This window comes from Silurus aristotelis (assembly GCF_946808225.1).
Source record: "Silurus aristotelis genome assembly, chromosome: 17".
In the NCBI taxonomy this organism is placed as follows: domain Eukaryota; kingdom Metazoa; phylum Chordata; class Actinopteri; order Siluriformes; family Siluridae; genus Silurus; species Silurus aristotelis.
In genome coordinates, this window is record NC_139590.1 from 7,642,590 (window position 1) to 7,660,596 (window position 18,007).

Here is an 18,007-nt window from a genome sequence, read left to right on the forward strand (position 1 = left end):
ACTCCTACTTGGGTATTTTTATTACTTAGTCAATGCCTTAAATCTAGTGATGGTAGAAACTAACATAACAGATGAGGTTTAGAAGGTGAGTGAACTTTGCCATCTACAGATAAGCCTTAAATTCTCGTATTGCGCATGCGCAGCAATAAGCGTGGCTTCGAGTTTGCTTCTTAAATGCTCCGCCCTACTTTTGTTCCTATTGGCTAGTCGATACCACGCCCTCTCGCTACTTCCGTATTGCTCACATGGGTCCTGCCTTGAGGTCAGTAACGCAAACATAACTAATATTTTAATGTTCTTGCGTTTTCAGTGCTTTTAGCGAAATCTCCGATTAGTTTTTATTTTTTAAATACTATAAAATCACTACATCAGATTTTAGTTTTAGTGACAGCAAGTGCGCGAGACATGGCTAGCTGAATGAGTTAGCTTGTTTACTGTGGACGGTTGGTAAGTAAGTGAGCAGGCAGGTAGTTTACATGACTACAACAAAGTACAACCAACTAGATGTAAAAAAAATAATAAAGAATATAAAAAAAACCTATAATAGAGTAGTGCAGTCAGGTGATAATCTGAGAACTGCACATTAAGGTTTATTAACGAGGGAAAACATTGCAAGATAATATGCGGTTTCTATGTACATGATGATGATGATGATGATGATGATGATGATATATACATGTGGGAACTTAAGTAAATGTACCTAAGGTGCACCAGTTATATACGTTATAATATTAATCAAAAGAGAGAATGAAAGTGCATGATCATATCAATGATGAGGTGGACAATCCAAAAGACTGCATTGATGTGATCTTAACAGATTAATTTTATGGTAAATAAATACAGAACAGAATGTGTGTAATGCTGGAGAAGGAGAAAATACTCGTGTGTGCGGGTGGTTTTTAAAAAATATATAATAAATGACTAAAAATAAATACACGTATGTATCTAATGCACAAAAGCAACAGTGGCAATTTTGTAATTTTGTACCAAAATTAAACTGCAAATGGTTCTTTTTTTAATAACTGACCAACTGAATGGAATTGTGTGAAGGAAACATCTGGCCAGTTGTGTATTGTATCCTTTTTCCTGCTTCATACAGCCACCAACATGTGTTTTATTGCTAATACTATGTTACAGAGGAGGAGGAACTGGTTTCAGGGCCTGGACTTAGAAAGCTAAACTGATATTAGGCAGGAATCTCAAACATTTTCCTCTGGGATAAATGAAGTCTCTCTCTCTCTCTCTCTCTCTCTCTCTCTCTTTTTCTCTCTCTCTCTCTCTCTCTCTCTCTCTCTCTCTCTCTCTCTCTCTCTCTCTCTCTCTCTCAGTAAATGTCACCCGTCCAATCCGAGAGGCCATTATATAGTAAGGCTAATAGATATCAAGTATCTCTGTGTAGATGTAACTGGATTAAAACTATTCCTGTTTTGCTGTTGTCAGATTTCATGTTGGTGTACGAGTGTGTGGATGAAAGCAGTGATATAAAAATGTCAGAGTACATTTAGGCAAAAGTCTGTAAATCAGAGAAGCCTTGCAGTCTGAAGATTAAAAATTGAAACATATCATCAGAATATGCAGGATCTTCACTACTGGAGGATCACTGCTGCATGTAGTCTTTATCAAGAGCTCCTATTACTGTTCTAATACATTTGATCCAAACGCATCAGTTTTATTATTAAACTTGGATGTTCTGACTCGGTAGTTAAGACTTTGGACTTGTGATTGTGAGTTCAAACTCCAGCACCAGCAAGCTGCCACTGCAGGGCCCTTGAGCAAGTTCCTCAATCCCTCAAATGCTCAGAGATAAATGTCGCTTTGGAAAAAGCCGTCTGCCAAATGCTGTGAATGTAAAGTGTAGAAATAAAATAGATAAAAATGGGCAGGTTGTGATCCTCAGCGCTGGAGCTTAAGAATCCCTGGTAGACGCATGATTTCTGTTGAAATGGATGTTGTTCATATCCGTGTGTGTTGTGCTTTTAGGAGAATGGAGCGTTTCGCGGGTGTCGGTGTGGTGCCGCTGGCCATAGGTGCAGTCGGACTGCTGTTGTTACTGCGGATGTTCCGCAAAGCGAGATGCAAGCAGGATCTCCAGGATAAAGTGGTGGTGATCACTGGGGCCAGTTCAGGCCTAGGCAAAGGTAAAAAAAACAAAACAAATATTTGTGTAATATTATTTATTATTTATAATATTGATCATATCGATTTATTTTATATATATATATATATATATATATATATATATATATATATATATATATATATATATATATATATATATATATATAAAAAACCTTCTCAGAAATACTGTATATCCATGACTATTGTACTCATTGTATCTAATCCCCTTTACTGTTTATTTATATTCATATTATTCATACCATATTATTAATTAATTTCTATCATATATCAGCAAACCAGTTTAAAACGACTGTTTAAAATTAACATTATACACACTGACGTGTAAAAGTAAAAATTTATTCATAAATCGATCGTACAAAAATCGATCGTACAAGTATTTAAATATGAAGTCTTGGTTTTTAAATGTTTCCTGGTGTGCTGTGTGACAGTCAGGAATACATCAGAGCCATGCCTCCATCAGCCCAAAGCAAGAATCCTAGAGAAAATATGTGGTTAATACACGTCCGTGTCATGGGTCACTGAAGGGTTTCAGTCAAAATTGGAAAACTGTATCCATATGTTAAATTGATTTAAAAAAAAAAAAAAAAAAAAAAAGTTTTATCATCAATTTTTCCTCTGGTTGACTTTAAACTCAACCTCATGTCTCATAGAGTCTCTGAGTAAAACCTCCTGCTTTTCCAGCACAGCATCAGTGGAAACTATTGGGTTTTTTCCATGTCCACGTTCTGGCCCTTTTGTAGGCCAGTAGGCAAAATATGAAGCTTTTAATAGTCGTATTAACAAATAATTTGTCAGAAAATGAGCAAGAATGAAACAAATGTACTCCTGGATGCTTCCGTTCCACCTTTTGGTGAACTTTTTTGGTGAGAGCTGGAAACAGAAATTCACTTCTATAATCTTTTTCCACATAAAGATAAAATCATGGTAATGATTAAAATGTTTGATATTGAATGCAATATCAAGATTCATCAACAGTTTGATGCTCATCATTATTGACTCTACATTTTGTCTAAAATCTGTCTATATGTTTACCCACAATGTATAAACATTAATAAAAACAGAAAAGGGGGAAGATATATGTTTAATCTTGCTAATTTCCTGAGCAATAATGTGGTGTTAAAAGTTACATATTTTTCCTTTTCTTTTTGTTTTGATTATTTAGTAGTCATTTTGCACTTTCCTGTCTCAGAAATATGCCTTTTCTGGAGATGCATCAGTTTATGTGTGACTGGCATTTTTTCAACATTAACTTGTGAATATGAAGACAATCTGTGTTTCAAAAAAACGTTTGGAAACCCAACGAAAGTGTTTGTTTAGATTACGACTACATTCATACACAAGTTTACAGATAGATTGACGAATGAGGCCTATTGAACGCTTTCATTTCAAATGCAAATCAAACAATAAATCACATAAAATGTTTATCTAAATGATTGAAACCACTATTGAATATTCCTCCCAAAACAGATAAATGAAAGATAAATGATTGGTTAGATGGTGTTTCCGATGAAACACAGGAATGATTTGGCATTGTAAATATCCCTGTTTCGCAACGGCTGATTGAAGAAGGAAGTCCACAAGTGCCGAATTAGCGATATTAACATACTCTGGATTAAAGATTGGAACAAATATTTCTACTCGGGTCTCTCCGAACTGTATATTATATTATGGGTGCTAATAATTCTGTACCTGCCTTTATAGGACTGAATATGATTTGCAAAATATTTCTTTGCTAATTATTGGTTTCACGTTGTACACTATAACGCTAATCAGTAGCAGAGTGTTTTTTCCACCATGTTTTGGAGGCGTAATACATGCGTAGGTCTTCCTCAGAATGTGCTCGAGTGTTTCACGCGGCGGGAGCACGACTTATCCTGTGTGGACGCGACCAGAAGAGACTCCAGGAGGTCGTCGAGGAGTTAAGGGTCAAAACAGGTGGCAAGATAAAGGTAAACAGTCAGCCGCACATTTTTTTTTAACTCATATCACCTTCTGTAGAATAATTGCATGTATCTTTGTCTATCTGGTCAGACCTATACCCTCTGCACAGTGACCTTCGACCTCTCTGACATCGAGACGGTCGCCAGGGCAGCAGCGGAGATTCTGAAATGTCACGGTCATGTGGACGTCCTGGTCAACAACGCAGGCATTAGCTACCGCGGTTCCATCCTGGACACAGACGTCGCCGTGCAGAAGAACGTCATGGACACAAACTACTTCGGGCCTGTTGCTTTAACTCAAGGTGACCCCAGCTCTAGTACAGATGTGTGTGTGTGTGTGTGTGTGTGTGTGTGTGTGTGTGTGTGTGTGTGTGTGTGTGTGTACACACTATATGGCCAAAGGTTTGTGGACACCTGACCATGAGCTTTCCCATTTTAGAGTGTGTTTATGGAGATTTGTATTTATTTAGCTAAGGTGGTGTTCCAGTTTCTCCCAAAGGTGTTTAATAGGGTTAATGTCAGAGCTTTATAGCAGGAGATCTTCTACTCCAACCCATTTAAATCATATCTGTCATGCTAAAACAGATTTGGGTCTCATAGCTCAAGAAGGGCTATCTAATCATATTGACACATTGAAACACCCAAAATATTGTACACCTCACTGTTTATCTTATTATCCCTTCTTTTTCCCCCCCAGCCATTCTTCCCTCTATGGTGGAACGAGGTTCTGGACATATAGTCGTCATCAGCAGCGTGCAGGGGAAGATCGCCATCCCTTACAGATCTGCTTGTGAGTATGCACAGACCCTGTCTTAGTCCCGATTCGACCTTTTTTCGAATATGAATTCGAGTGCATTTTCTATAACAGAGCATGTACTTAGCATAGTGGTGTCAGAGGGCAAATTAGTCCATCTTCACCGCCTTCCACTGTTGCATGAAAAATGTGCAATTCAATTTCAACAACCATCCAGTGCTCCAGCTGTCCATATGCAGTTCCCTTCAAAAGTATTGGAATGGCAGTGCAAATTCTTTCTTATTTTTATTTGTTAAATACGCTGCGCAGACGATGTTGAGATTTTCATTGGGAGTGACGAGAATGGAAGCACATGTAGGAAGTTTTGGAGACAAGGTGAGGGAGGTTAAATTGGGATGGTTTGGACATGTTCATGGGAGGGACATGGGGTATATTTCGGTAGGAGAATGCTGAGGATGGAACCACCAGGAAGGAGGAAAGGAGGAAGACCAAGGAGGAGGTTTATGGATGTGGTGAAGAAAGACATGCAGGTAGTTGGGTTGAAAGAGGCAGATGTAGAGGACAGGGGGGTATGGAGACAGATGATCCACTGTGAAGACCCCTAATGGGAAAAGCCGAAAGAAGAAGAAGGTGCTGATGTAGGTGAGATAAGGAGGCCTGGGGTTCCACTTTATCCCAAAGGTGTTCAGTAGAGTTGAGATCACAGCTCTACAGCAGGCCATTCAAGATCATCCTCTCCAAACCATGTCTTCATGGAGCTCGCTTTGTACACAGGGGCATTGAGATGCTCGAACAGGTTTGGGTTTCCAAGTTCAAGTCAAAAAGATGTCCTGTTCGATTGTGTGCCTCCAGGTTTGTGGTAACAGTTTGGAGAAGAGTCACATATGGAAGGAAAGGTCAGGTGTCCCAATACTTTAGTCCATATAGTGAATGTAAGTAACGCAAGTCATTTAGCAGCTACTATTCATTCACTTGAACATGGAACCTGTTCCAGCATGGCAATGCCTCTGTGCACAAAGTGAGCTCCTAGAAGATCTGGTTTATATGCTTTGGAGAGGAAGATCTTGAGTGACCTGCTATAAAGCTCTGATCTCATCTGTACTGAACACCTTTGGGATAAATGTGAACGCTGACTGCACCCCAGGCCTCCTCACCTCACCTACATCAGTACCTGGTTTTACTAACACCCTTGTGGCTGATAAACACCAATATCCATAAGCACACTCCAAAAATGGAGCATCTTCCCAGAAGAGTGGAGGGAATTATTAGAGCAAATTAGGACTGAATGTGGAATGGGATGGAGATATACAGTGGGTACGGAAAGTATTCAGACCCCCTTAAATTTTTCACTCTTTTTTATTTTGCAGCCATTTGCTAAAATCATTTAAGTTCATTTCTTTTCCTCATGAATGTACACATAGCACCCTATATTGACAGAAAAACACAGAATTGTTGACACTGTTGCAGATTTATTAAAAAAGAAAAACTGAAATATCACATGGTCCTAAGTATTCAGACCCTTTGCTCAGTATTTAGTAGAAGCCCCCTTTTGATCTAATACAGCCATGAGTCTTTTTGGGAAGGATGCAACAAGTTTTTCACACCTGGATTCAGGGATCCTCTGCCATTCCTCCTTGCAGATCCTCTCCAGTTCTGTCAGGTTGGATGGTAAACGTTGGTGGACAGCTATTTTTAGGTCTCTCCAGAGATGCTCAATTGGGTTTAAGTCATTGCTCTGGCTGGGCCATTCAAGAACAGTCACAGAGTTGTTGTGAAGCCACTCCATCGTTATTTTAGCTGTGTGCTTAGGGTCATTGTCTTGTTGGAAGGTAAACCTTCAGCCCAGTCTGAGGTCCAAAGCACTCTGGAGAAGGTTTTCGTCCAGGATATCCCTGTGCTTGGCCGCATTCATCTTTCCCTTGATTGCAACCAGTCGTCCTGTCCCTGCAGCTGAAAAACACCCCCACAGCATGATGCTGCCACCACCATGCTTCATTGTTGAGACTGTACTGGACAGGTGATGAGCAGTGCCTGGTTTTCTCCACACATACCGCTTAGAATTAAGGCCAAAAAGTTCTATCTTGGTCTCATCAGACCAGAGAATCTTATTTCTCACCATCTTGGAGAACTCCATGCGGGTTTTCATGTGTCCTGCACTGAGGAGAGGCTTCCGTCGGGCCACTCTGCTATAAAGCCCCACTGGTGAAGGGCTGCAGTGATGGTTGACTTTCTACAACTTTCTCCCATCTCCCGACTGCATCTCTGGAGGTCAGCCACAGTGATCTTTGGGTTCTTCTTTACCTCTCTCACCAAGGCTCTTCTCCCCCGATAGCTCAGTTTGGCCGGTCGGCCAGCTATAGGAATGGTTCTGGTCGTCCCAAACGTCTTCCATTTGAGGATTATGGAGGCCACTGTGCTCTTAGGAACCTTAAGTGCAGCAAAAAATTTTTTGGAACCTTGGCTAGATCTGTGCCTTGCCACAATTCTGTCTCTGAGCTCTTCAGGCAATTCCTTTGACCTTAATGATTCTCATTTGCTCTGACATGCATTGTGATCTGTAAGGTCTAATATAAACAGGTGTGTGGCTTTCCTAATCAAGTCCAATCAGTATAATCAAAAATTTCTGGACTCAAATGAAGGTGTAGAACCATCTCAAGGATGATCAGAAGAAATGGAGAGCACCTGAGTTAAATATATGAGTGTCACAGCAAAGGGTCTGAATACTTAGGACCATGTGATATTTCAGTTTTTCTTTTTTAATAAATCTGCAAAAAGGTCAACAATTCTGTGTTTTTTTGTCAGTATGGGGTGCTGTGTGTACATTCATGAGGAAAATAAATGAACTTAAATGATTTTAGCAAATGGCTGCAATATAACAAAGAGTGAAAAATTTAAGGGGGTCTGAATACTTTCCGTACCCACTGTATATATATATATATATATATATCTACAGTGAGGAAAATAAATAAGTATTTGAACACCCTGCTATTTTGCAAATTCTCCCACTTAGAAATCATGGAGGGGTCTGAAATTGTCATCGTAGGTGCATGTCCACTGTGAGAGACATAATCTAAAAAAAAAAATCCAGAAATCACAATATATGATTTATTAACTATTTATTTGTATGATACAGCTGCAAATAAGTATTTGAACACCTGAGAAAGTCAATGTTAATATTTGGTACAGTAGCCTTTGTTTGCAATTACAGAGGTCAAACGTTTCCTGTAGTTTTTCACCAGGTTTGCACACACTGCAGGAGGGATTTTGGCCCACTCCACCACACAGATCTTCTCTAGATCAGTCAGGTTTCTCGCCTGTCGCTGAGAAACACGGAGTTTGAGCTCCCTCCAAAGATTCTCTATTGAGTTTAGGTCTGGAGACTGGCTAGGCCACGCCAGAACCTTGATATGCTTCTTACAGAGCCACTCCTTGGTTATCCTGGCTGTGTGCTTCGGGTCATTGTCATGTTGGAAGACCCAGCCTCGACCCATCTTCAATGCTCTAACTGAGGGAAGGAGGTTGTTCCCCAAAATCTCGCAATACATGGCCCCGGTCATCCTCTCCTTAATACAGTGCAGTCGCCCTGTCCCATGTGCAGAAAAACACCCCCAAAGATGATGCTACCACCCCCATGCTTCACAGTAGGGATGGTGTTCTTGGAAAGGTACTCATCATTCTTCTTCCTCCAAACACGTTTAGTGGAATTATGACCCAAAAGTTCTATTTTGGTCTCATCTGACCACATGACTTTCTCCCATAACTCCTCTGGATCATCCAAATGGTCATTGGCAAACTTAAGACGTGCCTGGACATGTGCTGGTTTAAGCAGGGGAACCTTCCGTGCCATGCATGATTTCAAACCATGACGTCTTAGTGTATTACCAACAGTAACCTTGGAAACGGTGGTCCCAGCTCTTTTCAGGTCATTGACCAGCTCCTCCCGTGTAGTTCTGGGCTGATTTCTCACCTTCCTTAGGATCATTGAGACCCCACGAGGTGAGATCTTGCATGGAGCCCCAGTCCGAGGGAGATTGACAGTCATGTTTAGCTTCTTCCATTTTCTAATGATTGCTCCAAAAGTGGACCTTTTTTCACCAAGCTGCTTGGCAATTTCCCCGTAGCCCTTTCCAGCCTTGTGGAGGTGTACAATTTTGTCTCTAGTGTCTTTGGACAGCTCTTTGGTCTTGGCCATGTTAGTAGTTGGATTCTTACTGATTGTATGGGGTGGACAGGTGTCTTTATGCAGCTAACGACCTCAAACAGGTGCATCTAATTTAGGATAATAAATGTAGTGGAGGTGGACATTTTAAAGGCAGACTAACAGGTCTTTGAGGGTCAGAATTCTAGCTGATAGACAGGTGTTCAAATACTTATTTGCAGCTGTATCATACAAATAAATAGTTTAAAAATCATACATTGTGATTTCTGGATTTTTTTTTTTTTAGATTATGTCTCTCACAGTGGACATGCACCTACGATGACAATTTCAGACCCCTTCATGATTTCTAAGTGGGAGAACTTGCAAAATAGCAGGGTGTTCAAATACTTATTTTCCTCACTGTATACCATAATTATGACTAGGTGTCCTCAAAACTTTAGCTATATAGTCTAAATTGATGCATTGCGATATAAATACCGACTTGTACCCGATCGATGCAACCCATCGCTAACTTTTATGCTGTGCCACATCTTTTCTCACCACATTCTGTGCATCATGAAAGCAACGTTGCGGAATTTATGTCTTTATTTATTAATAATTATTATTTTTTTCTAATATGTTCATTTGTAATTTCAGGACTTGAAATAACACACCCAAACATCTGTCGTTCCAGACGCAGCCTCCAAGCATGCGACACAGGCGTACTTCGACTGCCTACGTGCCGAGGTGAAAAGATTTGGCCTACATGTGTCCGTCATCAGCCCTGGATACATTAAAACTAACCTGTCACTTAACGCTGTTACTGGAGATGGATCCAGATATGGTGGTAAGTGTGTGTGTGTTTATCTTCGCAGGATACGACCGAGCCAGACTCTTTATTAAAACTAAATCCTATACTTCAAGAAGTAGTGCTCGACACTAAGGATGCTCCGCATGGTGAAGGGCTTTTAATCTGCAGTCTTAAGAAATGATCCACACCGTGTGTGTGTGTGTGTGTGTGTGTGTGTGTGTGTGTGTGTGCAATACACTATATTGCCAAAGGTTTTCGGACACCTGGTATGCATAAGTGTCCCGTTCATTAGCATCCCGTTTCACATTTAGACCCAATTCGCTCGAATAATTCCCTCCACTCTTCTATAAAGATAGATTTTGGAGTGTGCATGTGGACATTTGTATTCATTAGGTGCTGATGTAGGTGAACGTAATTGAGAGTGTGTTAGAGAAGTGAAGAAAAGAGTGCAGACAGGGTGGAGTGGGTGGAGAAGAGTGATTTGTGATAGAAGAGTGAAAAGGAAAGTTTATAGGACTGTGGTGAGACCTGTGATGTTGTATGGTTTAGAGACAGTGGCATTGAGTAAAAGACAGGAGGTGGAGCTGGAGGTAGCAGAGCTGAAGATGTTGAGGTTTTCGTTGGGAGTGACAACGATGGACAGGATTAGAAATGAGTTTATTAGAGGGACAGCGCATGTAGGACGTTTTTGGGGACACGGTGAGGAAGGCGAGATTGAGATGGTTTGGACATGTGCAGAGGAGGGACATGGGGTATATCAGTAGAAGAATGCTGAGGATGGAGCTGCCAGGTAGGAGGAAAAGAGGAAGACCAAGGAGGAGGTTTATGGATGTGGTGAGGGAAGACATGCAGGTAGTTGGTTTGAAAGAGGCAGATGTAGAGGACAGTTTGGAGAAGAGTCCCATATGGCAGGAAAGGTCAGGTGTCCCAATACTTTTGTCCATATAGTGAATGTAAGGAACGCAACCATTTTGTCATTTAGCAGCTACTATTTTACTATTTGGCTTATTGTGGTGGCAGGTATTGATTATTTGGATCATACCAACTTGTTTAATCTTTTACTTACACCAGCTCGTTCCTTTATGTTCTTAACGAAAGGTAACTTAATGTTACCTGCTTCATGTATCTATTCTTGTCTCGCGAGCAAAATCCGACTGATCACTCGAGCACTCGCGCTAAATCCCCGGCACTCTTCAGCCCTTTTAGTTTCAGCTGCTGATTTTTTATTTTATTTTTTTTTCCTTCCAAAAGTTACATATTTCACTACCGTGCCTTAAAATAGTGCTTGATGCAGTGCCTGAAACATTTACAGCACCGTGCAAAACTTTTTTTTATTGTCGATTTTGCGTTTTCCCCAGTGATGGATAAGACCACTGCGGCAGGACGGGACCCTGGAGACATGGCCCATTCTGTCCTGAAGGCGGTCACTTATAGACAGAAAGACGTTTTATTAGTCGGGCCACTTCCCGCTCTCGCCGTCTACCTCCGCACTCTCTGGCCTGCTGCCTTCTTCCGAGTGATGGCCTCCCGAGCCGAGAAAGAGAAGGGAATAAAGGAACAATAAGCAGCAGCCGGAGTTTCTTCGACAGAAATTGGTCTTGGTCTTTTGCTAGTGCAAGTGTTTTTAATAGTATAATAATTAATCAAGAATTTAAAAAATATATTTCTCCATTTCAGGCTTCAGTTTGCGGTTTTCGGGCCCAGATTGAGCCTCAGCTACAGCTGAAGCGGAGCTTACAAGCTCCTCCATTAACATTATTTTATTCACATTTAATGGGTTCACTGAAAGTGAGGTAAAAATGTACAGTGGATGGAACTCAAGTCCACATTAGGACACCTTTTCCACACATTCACCCAGTCCTTCACACCTAAAGGCGCACTGTGGGAACTTCCTAATACCTCTGTGCTCTTGAGAGCTAAAAAGGAGAACCTGATGGAAATCCATGTGAAGATAAGGAGTAACACAAGCTCAGGGGTTTGGACCACAAACCCTGGAGCTGTTATTTGTTAATGCTACCATCTGCACTATAAAGTGTTTTATATATAGTCATTTATCAAATGTAAATGTTTGCCGTACTGTAATAAAGCTCTTAAATGAACTCGAGGTTTATTAAGATCTCTGAGGCAATGCTTTACAGAACTCATCTTTTGCTCTTCGTTCAATTCTTTCCTGTCACTCGATTTATGTTGTTGTGTAAAATTAGGTGTTCATTTACTTTTGCATGCCTCGAGATCTCCTGAGATTATGTAAATTATTCGCTGAGCACTTAAAACGTGCGGAATATAGAAAACATGGACCCTTGTACTTGTTCATGATTAGCTGGACACATGCAGATGTCGTGCTTCTGCTTAAAATCTCACAATGTTACTGTGCTATTGATATTAGAATGTTGGTATAAACCTGAGCTAAAATCACTCACAAATCACTGCCATATTACTGCTTCGTCCTAATGTGAGACATTCAGTTATCTGGGATTCATTAAAGTTAAATGAGGAATGTCCTCTTTGATGATCGCAAATGTTGAGCTGTTTTATGAGTTGCTCAGTAGCTCTTAGTTTTAAAACCACAAAAGACTGTAGAAAGAACATCACTTATAATCTTACACTTCAGTGCTCATCTTAGTTCTCACTCTCCAGTGTTCTGTATTGTTTAATGATTTATAAATCACACTCTTGATGTCACCCAAATGAGGATGGGTTCCACTTTTGAGTCTGGTTCCTCTCAAGGTTTCTTCCTCATAACATCTAAATGAAGTTTTTCCTTGCCACAGTCACCATGGCTGCTCATCAGGGAGAGATACACATCGTTTACTTTAACTGTTAATGTCTGTAAAGCTGCTTTGGGACAATGTCTGTTGTGAAAAGTGCTATAGAAATAAACTTGACTTGTCCTGTGTATTTCATGGGCAATTGATGTTAATAAAAATGCACACACTGGAAAAAGAATTCGAGCATCACTAAAAATATGGTGATTGAAAATTCCATGCACGTATTAATGCAAAAATACATTGTCCCAAACATGCATTGTTTTTAGTCTTCAGTAGCAACATGGGGTTTGAAAAATCCTGAAAGCTCCTCACAGGTAATCTTGAAAAAGTTATTTTTCTGCACCTCCAATGTCTACTTGTCGACATTTACACAAATAAAAAATACTGGAGCACCTGCATTCCAGCCATAAGTGGTCGTCCTCTATGCTTTACATGGGTTGGAGAGGAAGATCTTGAGTGGCCTCCTATAGAGCTCTGCCCTCAACCCTATTGAACACCATTTGGATGAATTGAAACTGCACCCAGGCCTCCTCACTCTACATCAGTACATGACTTTACTAATGCCTTTGTGGGTGAAAGAGCATAAATCTCCACAAGCGCACGGCAAACTCTAGTAGAACATCTTCACATAAGTGTGGAGGATATAACATCATCAAATGGGAACTAAATATGGAATGGGCTGTTCGAAAAGCTGTAAAAAAAAAAAAAAAAAAGTACTGTATTTGCATATCTTTTTTCGGATGCTCCCATTAGGGGTCTCCACAGCAAATTATCTGTCTCCATACCCCCCTGTCCTCTATATCTGCCTCTTTCAACCCAACTACCTGCATGTCTTCCCTCACCACATCCATAAACCTCCTCCTTGGTCTTCCTCTTTTCCTCCTTCCTGGTGGCTCCATCCTCAGCATTCTCCTACCGATATACCCCATGTCCCTCCTCTGCACATGTCCAAACCATCTCAATCTCACCTCCCTCATCTCGTCTCCAAAACGTCCTACATGCGCTGTCCCTCTAATAAACTCATTTCTAATCCTGTCCATCCTCATCACTTTCAACGAAAACCTCAACATCTTCAGCCCTGCTACCTCCAGCTCCACCTCCTGTCTTTCACTCAATTTGCATATAAAGAAGAAAAAATTTGAGAATGTTAATTCAGAACTTTTCGAATCATGACTGAATGCTGATTCTCAAGGTGAATCAATCCTGTTTTCCCTCTGAGTAAACAGGAGCTCCATATACTTGCTTAAGTAACCAGAGCACTTTGAACAACTAAACAAGATGCATCAGGTTGGAATGGCAAAATCTGAGGCAGAGGTTTATCTGTTATGCTATGAAACGTCAGCAAATCGACTTTTATAGCATCATTCCAGCTTCGGGGTGAGTTGCATTTCTTTTTATCGGGTCAACGATGCGACGTGCCGTGTTTCCACGTTAGAATTTGATCAAAACAAAAGTTTCATCTCAACTTTCCAAACGCACTTAAACTATAGGTCAAATAAAAGGTCGGTGAAGATGACAGTCAGGTTAAATCTCCTACTGTTTAATGAAAAGGTGATGCACCAAGGCAGGGTACAGTAAAACTACACAGGGGGAGGGGGAGAGACAGGGCTTCAAAGTAATACTTAAAACATGTCTGTGTGTTCACCTGTCCACCACGTGGTCATGATCTGACAGTCGCTGCGCAGGTGCAGGAGCTCAGCGAGGGATACCGAGAGAAAAAAAGGGGGGGGGGTGTTTGGTCAAGTGCAGTGCTGTCACTTGACAGTGCAGAAAAAACAGGGGAAGAATCTTACTTCTCCAATAAACAACCCCCCGCCCCCTTCTCACACCCACACCCCCTTCACCGTCTTCTCGTCCGTTTCTCCTCCCGTTTGTCCGTTGAAGCGCACAGACGGGAAAAGAGTGAAGAGAACGCTGCCAGGTTCTTCCCGTTCTGGGTGATCGAGCTCTCCGTCCCTGCCTCCATCTGCCTGTTGGCTTTCAGTCGTGTGTTTGTGTCTGCTGTTTGTATTCTGTAGTGCTTCTCACCTCCCTTTCAGCATGAGTGTGTGTGTGTGTGTGTGTGTGTGTGTGTGTGTGTGTGCGAGACGACGTATCAGTACGTGTGTGTGGGTATTTTCGTGCGCGTGTACACGTTCATACGGCGTACAGTTCGTAGATCTTCTTGGCGCAGTAGGCCAGGGCGGCGAGTGCTATTGTGTTGTGCAGTCTCTTTCTGTGCACGTCGTCGTGGCGCACCAGCACCACGGGCGTGGACGAGGTGAGCGTGTGCAGCGGCAGGCGCGCGAGCTTTCCGCTGTCGTACTCCACCTGGTACTTGCAGCACGGGTCGAACTGCCACGAGATGCCGTAGAGTGCGGCGCAGGCCAGGCTGAGGGCGCCGGCGGGGAGAGCTACGTAGCGGGAATAATCGGGAGGGAGTGCCAGCGGCGTAAAGAGGCACGCGGCGCCTGCTAGTACGGCCGTCTTGTGCAGGCAGTTGCCCACAGCCACCCAGCGCGCCGTCTCGTCCCCGATGCGCGTCGGCTCGATGACGATGTAGGGATACTGGGCCTCGAGCGCCTGCTCCAGCTCATACTCAAACTGCTCCTGCGCGTTCTCACCGTTGTAGATCTCGTGCACGATGTAACACTCGCCCGCCGCCGCCATCACTCCCCTAAAGACGGAGGAAACAGGACCGGATCATTAATACAGAAATCATAGTCCACTACTAATCAAAACCAAGCGACATTTCTAAAATCATTATGAATTTTCCTATTTTTTTTGCTCTAGACACATTCAGCGTTTATGATCGCGAACGATTTTGTTTCGACGCTTTCCAGAATTCCTATTTTCAGCTGTCATTTTAATGTTTTTAACTCGATCGTGTAGCATTAAAATAAAAACTCTTGACGCTGGAAACAAGATTTATGAAGGATTAATAAATAATTAATAATAAAAAAAAAAAATCAATAAATAAGAAGAAATGCCTGAAACACTGCAACGATATAACGAGCCTTTTTTTTTTTTTTTTTTTTTTTTTTTTTTACAACAAAAACAATACAATTACACATTAACTTTTTTTTCAGGGTAGTGCTTTAAACCTGTAATGGGAAAAAAGCCCCAGGCAAAACAGGAGCAGCATTTTCTGGTCACACATTTGTGCTGAAATTGAAAGTGCTACACGATTTTCCTGACGTCTCCAACACCCTTAATGCAGTTAACATGAGGATGTCTGAACAAATGTTTGACTGGCGGCATTAAACACTGTCCTGAAAACTTTTTCCGCTCTGGAAAAAGAGCATATTTCATTTCAACGCTTTAAATTCAATTCGGTGCTTTTTTATTTGTATAGTGCTTTTAACAAGTCTCAAAGCAGCTTTACACAGATAATGTGCTGATAAAAAAGAATAAGATGTTCTCTATAAGTGTAAGTTTGTCCCTGATGAGCGAGTGGTGAGTGTGGAAAAGACTGTGGTCTGAGATGCATAAGGAAGAAACCTTGAGAGGAACCAGACTCAAGAGAAAACCCATCACCAAATGTCCATTTATTACAGATACATTTTAGACGTGTACACTGTTATAAATCTGGAATTATTCATATTTATATTCATCTTTTTATTTTTTGGGGGTATTATTGCTATTTCAAGTGCATTCTTGTTGTTCTGCATAAGAGATACCCGAAGTAGGGCCTGCGGGCCACAGCCGGTCCATGGTGACCTTTCAATTGACTTTATATTGAAGTGTGGAGACATTTACACAGATTTTCATTTCTAAAGTAAAACTGAAAACAGTTTTTGCCTTCTTATTTAAGCTGAAGAAAAAAAAAACCTTCCTTTTCAGCTTCACAGCTTTCAATAGAGAGCACAAAAAATACAAAGAAATGCCTGTATTAGGCTGGAAACTACACTTCTGTACTATAAATTGGATTCATTGAGCAAGAAATCATTAAACACAAAATGGCATTGCTTTCTATTTATTTACATTGTAGTACTATGACGTCATAAACGAGGGAAGCCATAGCAACTTTTAATTCAATACAAGTATAATGCAACATTTACTTTAGGCCCTTGTTTCTAAAATTGATAAAGCATTTTATCAGTTATTAAAATATTAACTTGTGGTATAACATCATCGACTTAGTCTGAGGGTGATATTATTGGGGTTTTTTTTGGAAAATAGTCTCTGCTAACTTTTATGTAAAGTTTCAACAAAGGAAGAAAAAACAATTAAAAAATATATATGTTTAACCATTTTAAAAAATTCTTAACCAACCAAAAGCCATTGCTGGAGTACTTGTTTGAGAGTAGCTACTAACTAACTAGCTGTCAGTTGTAAGAACTAGTACCCTGAGTTACTTTACTGGCGCTTCTCAGAAACCCAAATCCCATTCAACCAAACCAGTCTCGCCTATTCGAGCTTATTTCAGAAACACATCCGGACATTTCTGTAGTTTTGGTGTCTCCTTGGTAAAATATTTGAGTGTTTTTCAGAGCTAGCTAATTCTGTGCAGAGAAGCCAAGAAAAACATCACATGAGCCGAAAGAGGACGAGCTTTCCACACTTCCCGTGGCCGTTTTTTATCACCTCGCAGCTCGGTATCTTATAACCGAACGCTCAGGTTCGTAGATCAACATTAAACCGAATATCCTTTTGATTAAAACAACAGATTCAAGCTCACGTTTTAGTCTGAACTGACCTCTCCCTGTTGACTGGGACACCGCGCCTCCTTCCCAAAGACGCCATCTTGGAGAACCAGCGCGTTGCCTTTGACGTAAGAGTGAGGAGAAAAAAAAAAGGTGCGGCGATGCATTCTGGGTAGAGTAGTCTCCTCGTAGCGTGTTCTAACTCGCAAATGATGTGGATCAAACTACTGTTCCCGTCGCGCACCGCTGTAACGGGGCGCCTTCTACTTCTAATTGTTGGAAGATATTAAAATCGTGATTCAAATGTCAATTTAGAGGTCAGGTGCGTGGAAAAGGGGGAGTGAAGTGTCCGGAATGAATGGGCAAAGCGCTTTAATGAAATGATTGATGTTAAACAATGCGAGGGTAGAAATCTTATGTTTACGGTAACGGCCAATCAAATGCAAGGACAACGCTCTATCTAAAGCTATACATGTACCTCCCGGTGACACCTGCAGGACAACATCGGTATATATATTTTTTATATCGTTTTTTGTGCAATCGCTGCAGGAAGGCTTTGCACCGACAATCTAGATGAGCATGCAAACAGTAAACTCGCGCTTACCCATACTGTGTTCTTCCCACGCTGCAGCACTGAGGTCCAGACCAGTCGGCTTAGTCGCGCGACGCTCACCGAGCTGGCACGCGCGACGTACGCAGCAAGAGCTCGGTGCGCGGTCGCACGTGCACCCTTCCTTCCGCTCACTGTTCACAGCGCATTGCGTAAAGGCCTGAAATATACAGCCTCTGTCTGAGCATGGAGCGCTGAAGAAACCGTCCCGTCATGGGACAC

The 18,007-nt window shown here is 41.4% G+C and overlaps 2 protein-coding genes across 4 annotated transcripts; one reads left to right on the top strand and one right to left on the bottom strand.

Annotated features, from left to right (window-relative positions):
• Positions 1-167: 167 nt before the first annotated feature.
• On the top strand, positions 168-12,680 carry dhrs7b (dehydrogenase/reductase (SDR family) member 7B). Its single transcript, XM_083567425.1, has 7 exons — positions 168-262; positions 1,981-2,138; positions 3,973-4,088; positions 4,171-4,381; positions 4,777-4,869; positions 9,666-9,818; positions 11,141-12,680. Exons 1-7 carry the CDS (start codon positions 246-248, stop codon positions 11,344-11,346), a joined length of 954 nt encoding a protein of 317 aa, XP_083423551.1. The 5' UTR covers positions 168-245; the 3' UTR covers positions 11,347-12,680.
• A 1,389-nt stretch (positions 12,681-14,069) lies between these two features.
• tmem11 (transmembrane protein 11) lies at positions 14,070-18,007 on the bottom strand. Of its 3 annotated transcripts, none has more exons than XM_083567445.1 (2): positions 17,780-18,007; positions 14,070-15,206 (listed from the first exon to the last, which is right to left on the bottom strand). In XM_083567445.1, the coding sequence occupies exon 2, from the start codon at positions 15,197-15,199 to the stop codon at positions 14,687-14,689; it is 513 nt and encodes a 170-aa protein (XP_083423571.1). In that variant the 5' UTR covers positions 15,200-15,206; positions 17,780-18,007; the 3' UTR covers positions 14,070-14,686. The 3 variants fall into 3 exon arrangements, with proteins under 3 accessions (XP_083423571.1, XP_083423570.1, XP_083423572.1); XM_083567444.1 differs by lacking the exon at positions 17,780-18,007 and adding an exon at positions 17,229-17,360; XM_083567446.1 differs by lacking the exon at positions 17,780-18,007 and adding an exon at positions 17,211-17,315.

Excerpts from the sequence above, each read along its gene's own strand:
- dhrs7b (XM_083567425.1), top strand. Across the intron at positions 2,139-3,972 it reads CAGTTCAGGCCTAGGCAAAG|AATGTGCTCGAGTGTTTCAC; the intron begins GTAAAAAAAACA and ends GGTCTTCCTCAG. Across the intron at positions 4,870-9,665 it reads CATCCCTTACAGATCTGCTT|ACGCAGCCTCCAAGCATGCG; the intron begins GTGAGTATGCAC and ends CTGTCGTTCCAG.
- tmem11 (XM_083567446.1), bottom strand. The coding sequence starts at position 17,275 with ATGGCGTCTTTGGGAAGGAGGCGCGGTGTCCCAGTCAACAGGGAGAGG. Across the intron at positions 15,207-17,210 it reads AGGTCAGTTCAGACTAAAAC|GGGAGTGATGGCGGCGGCGG; the intron begins GTGAGCTTGAAT and ends CTCCGTCTTTAG.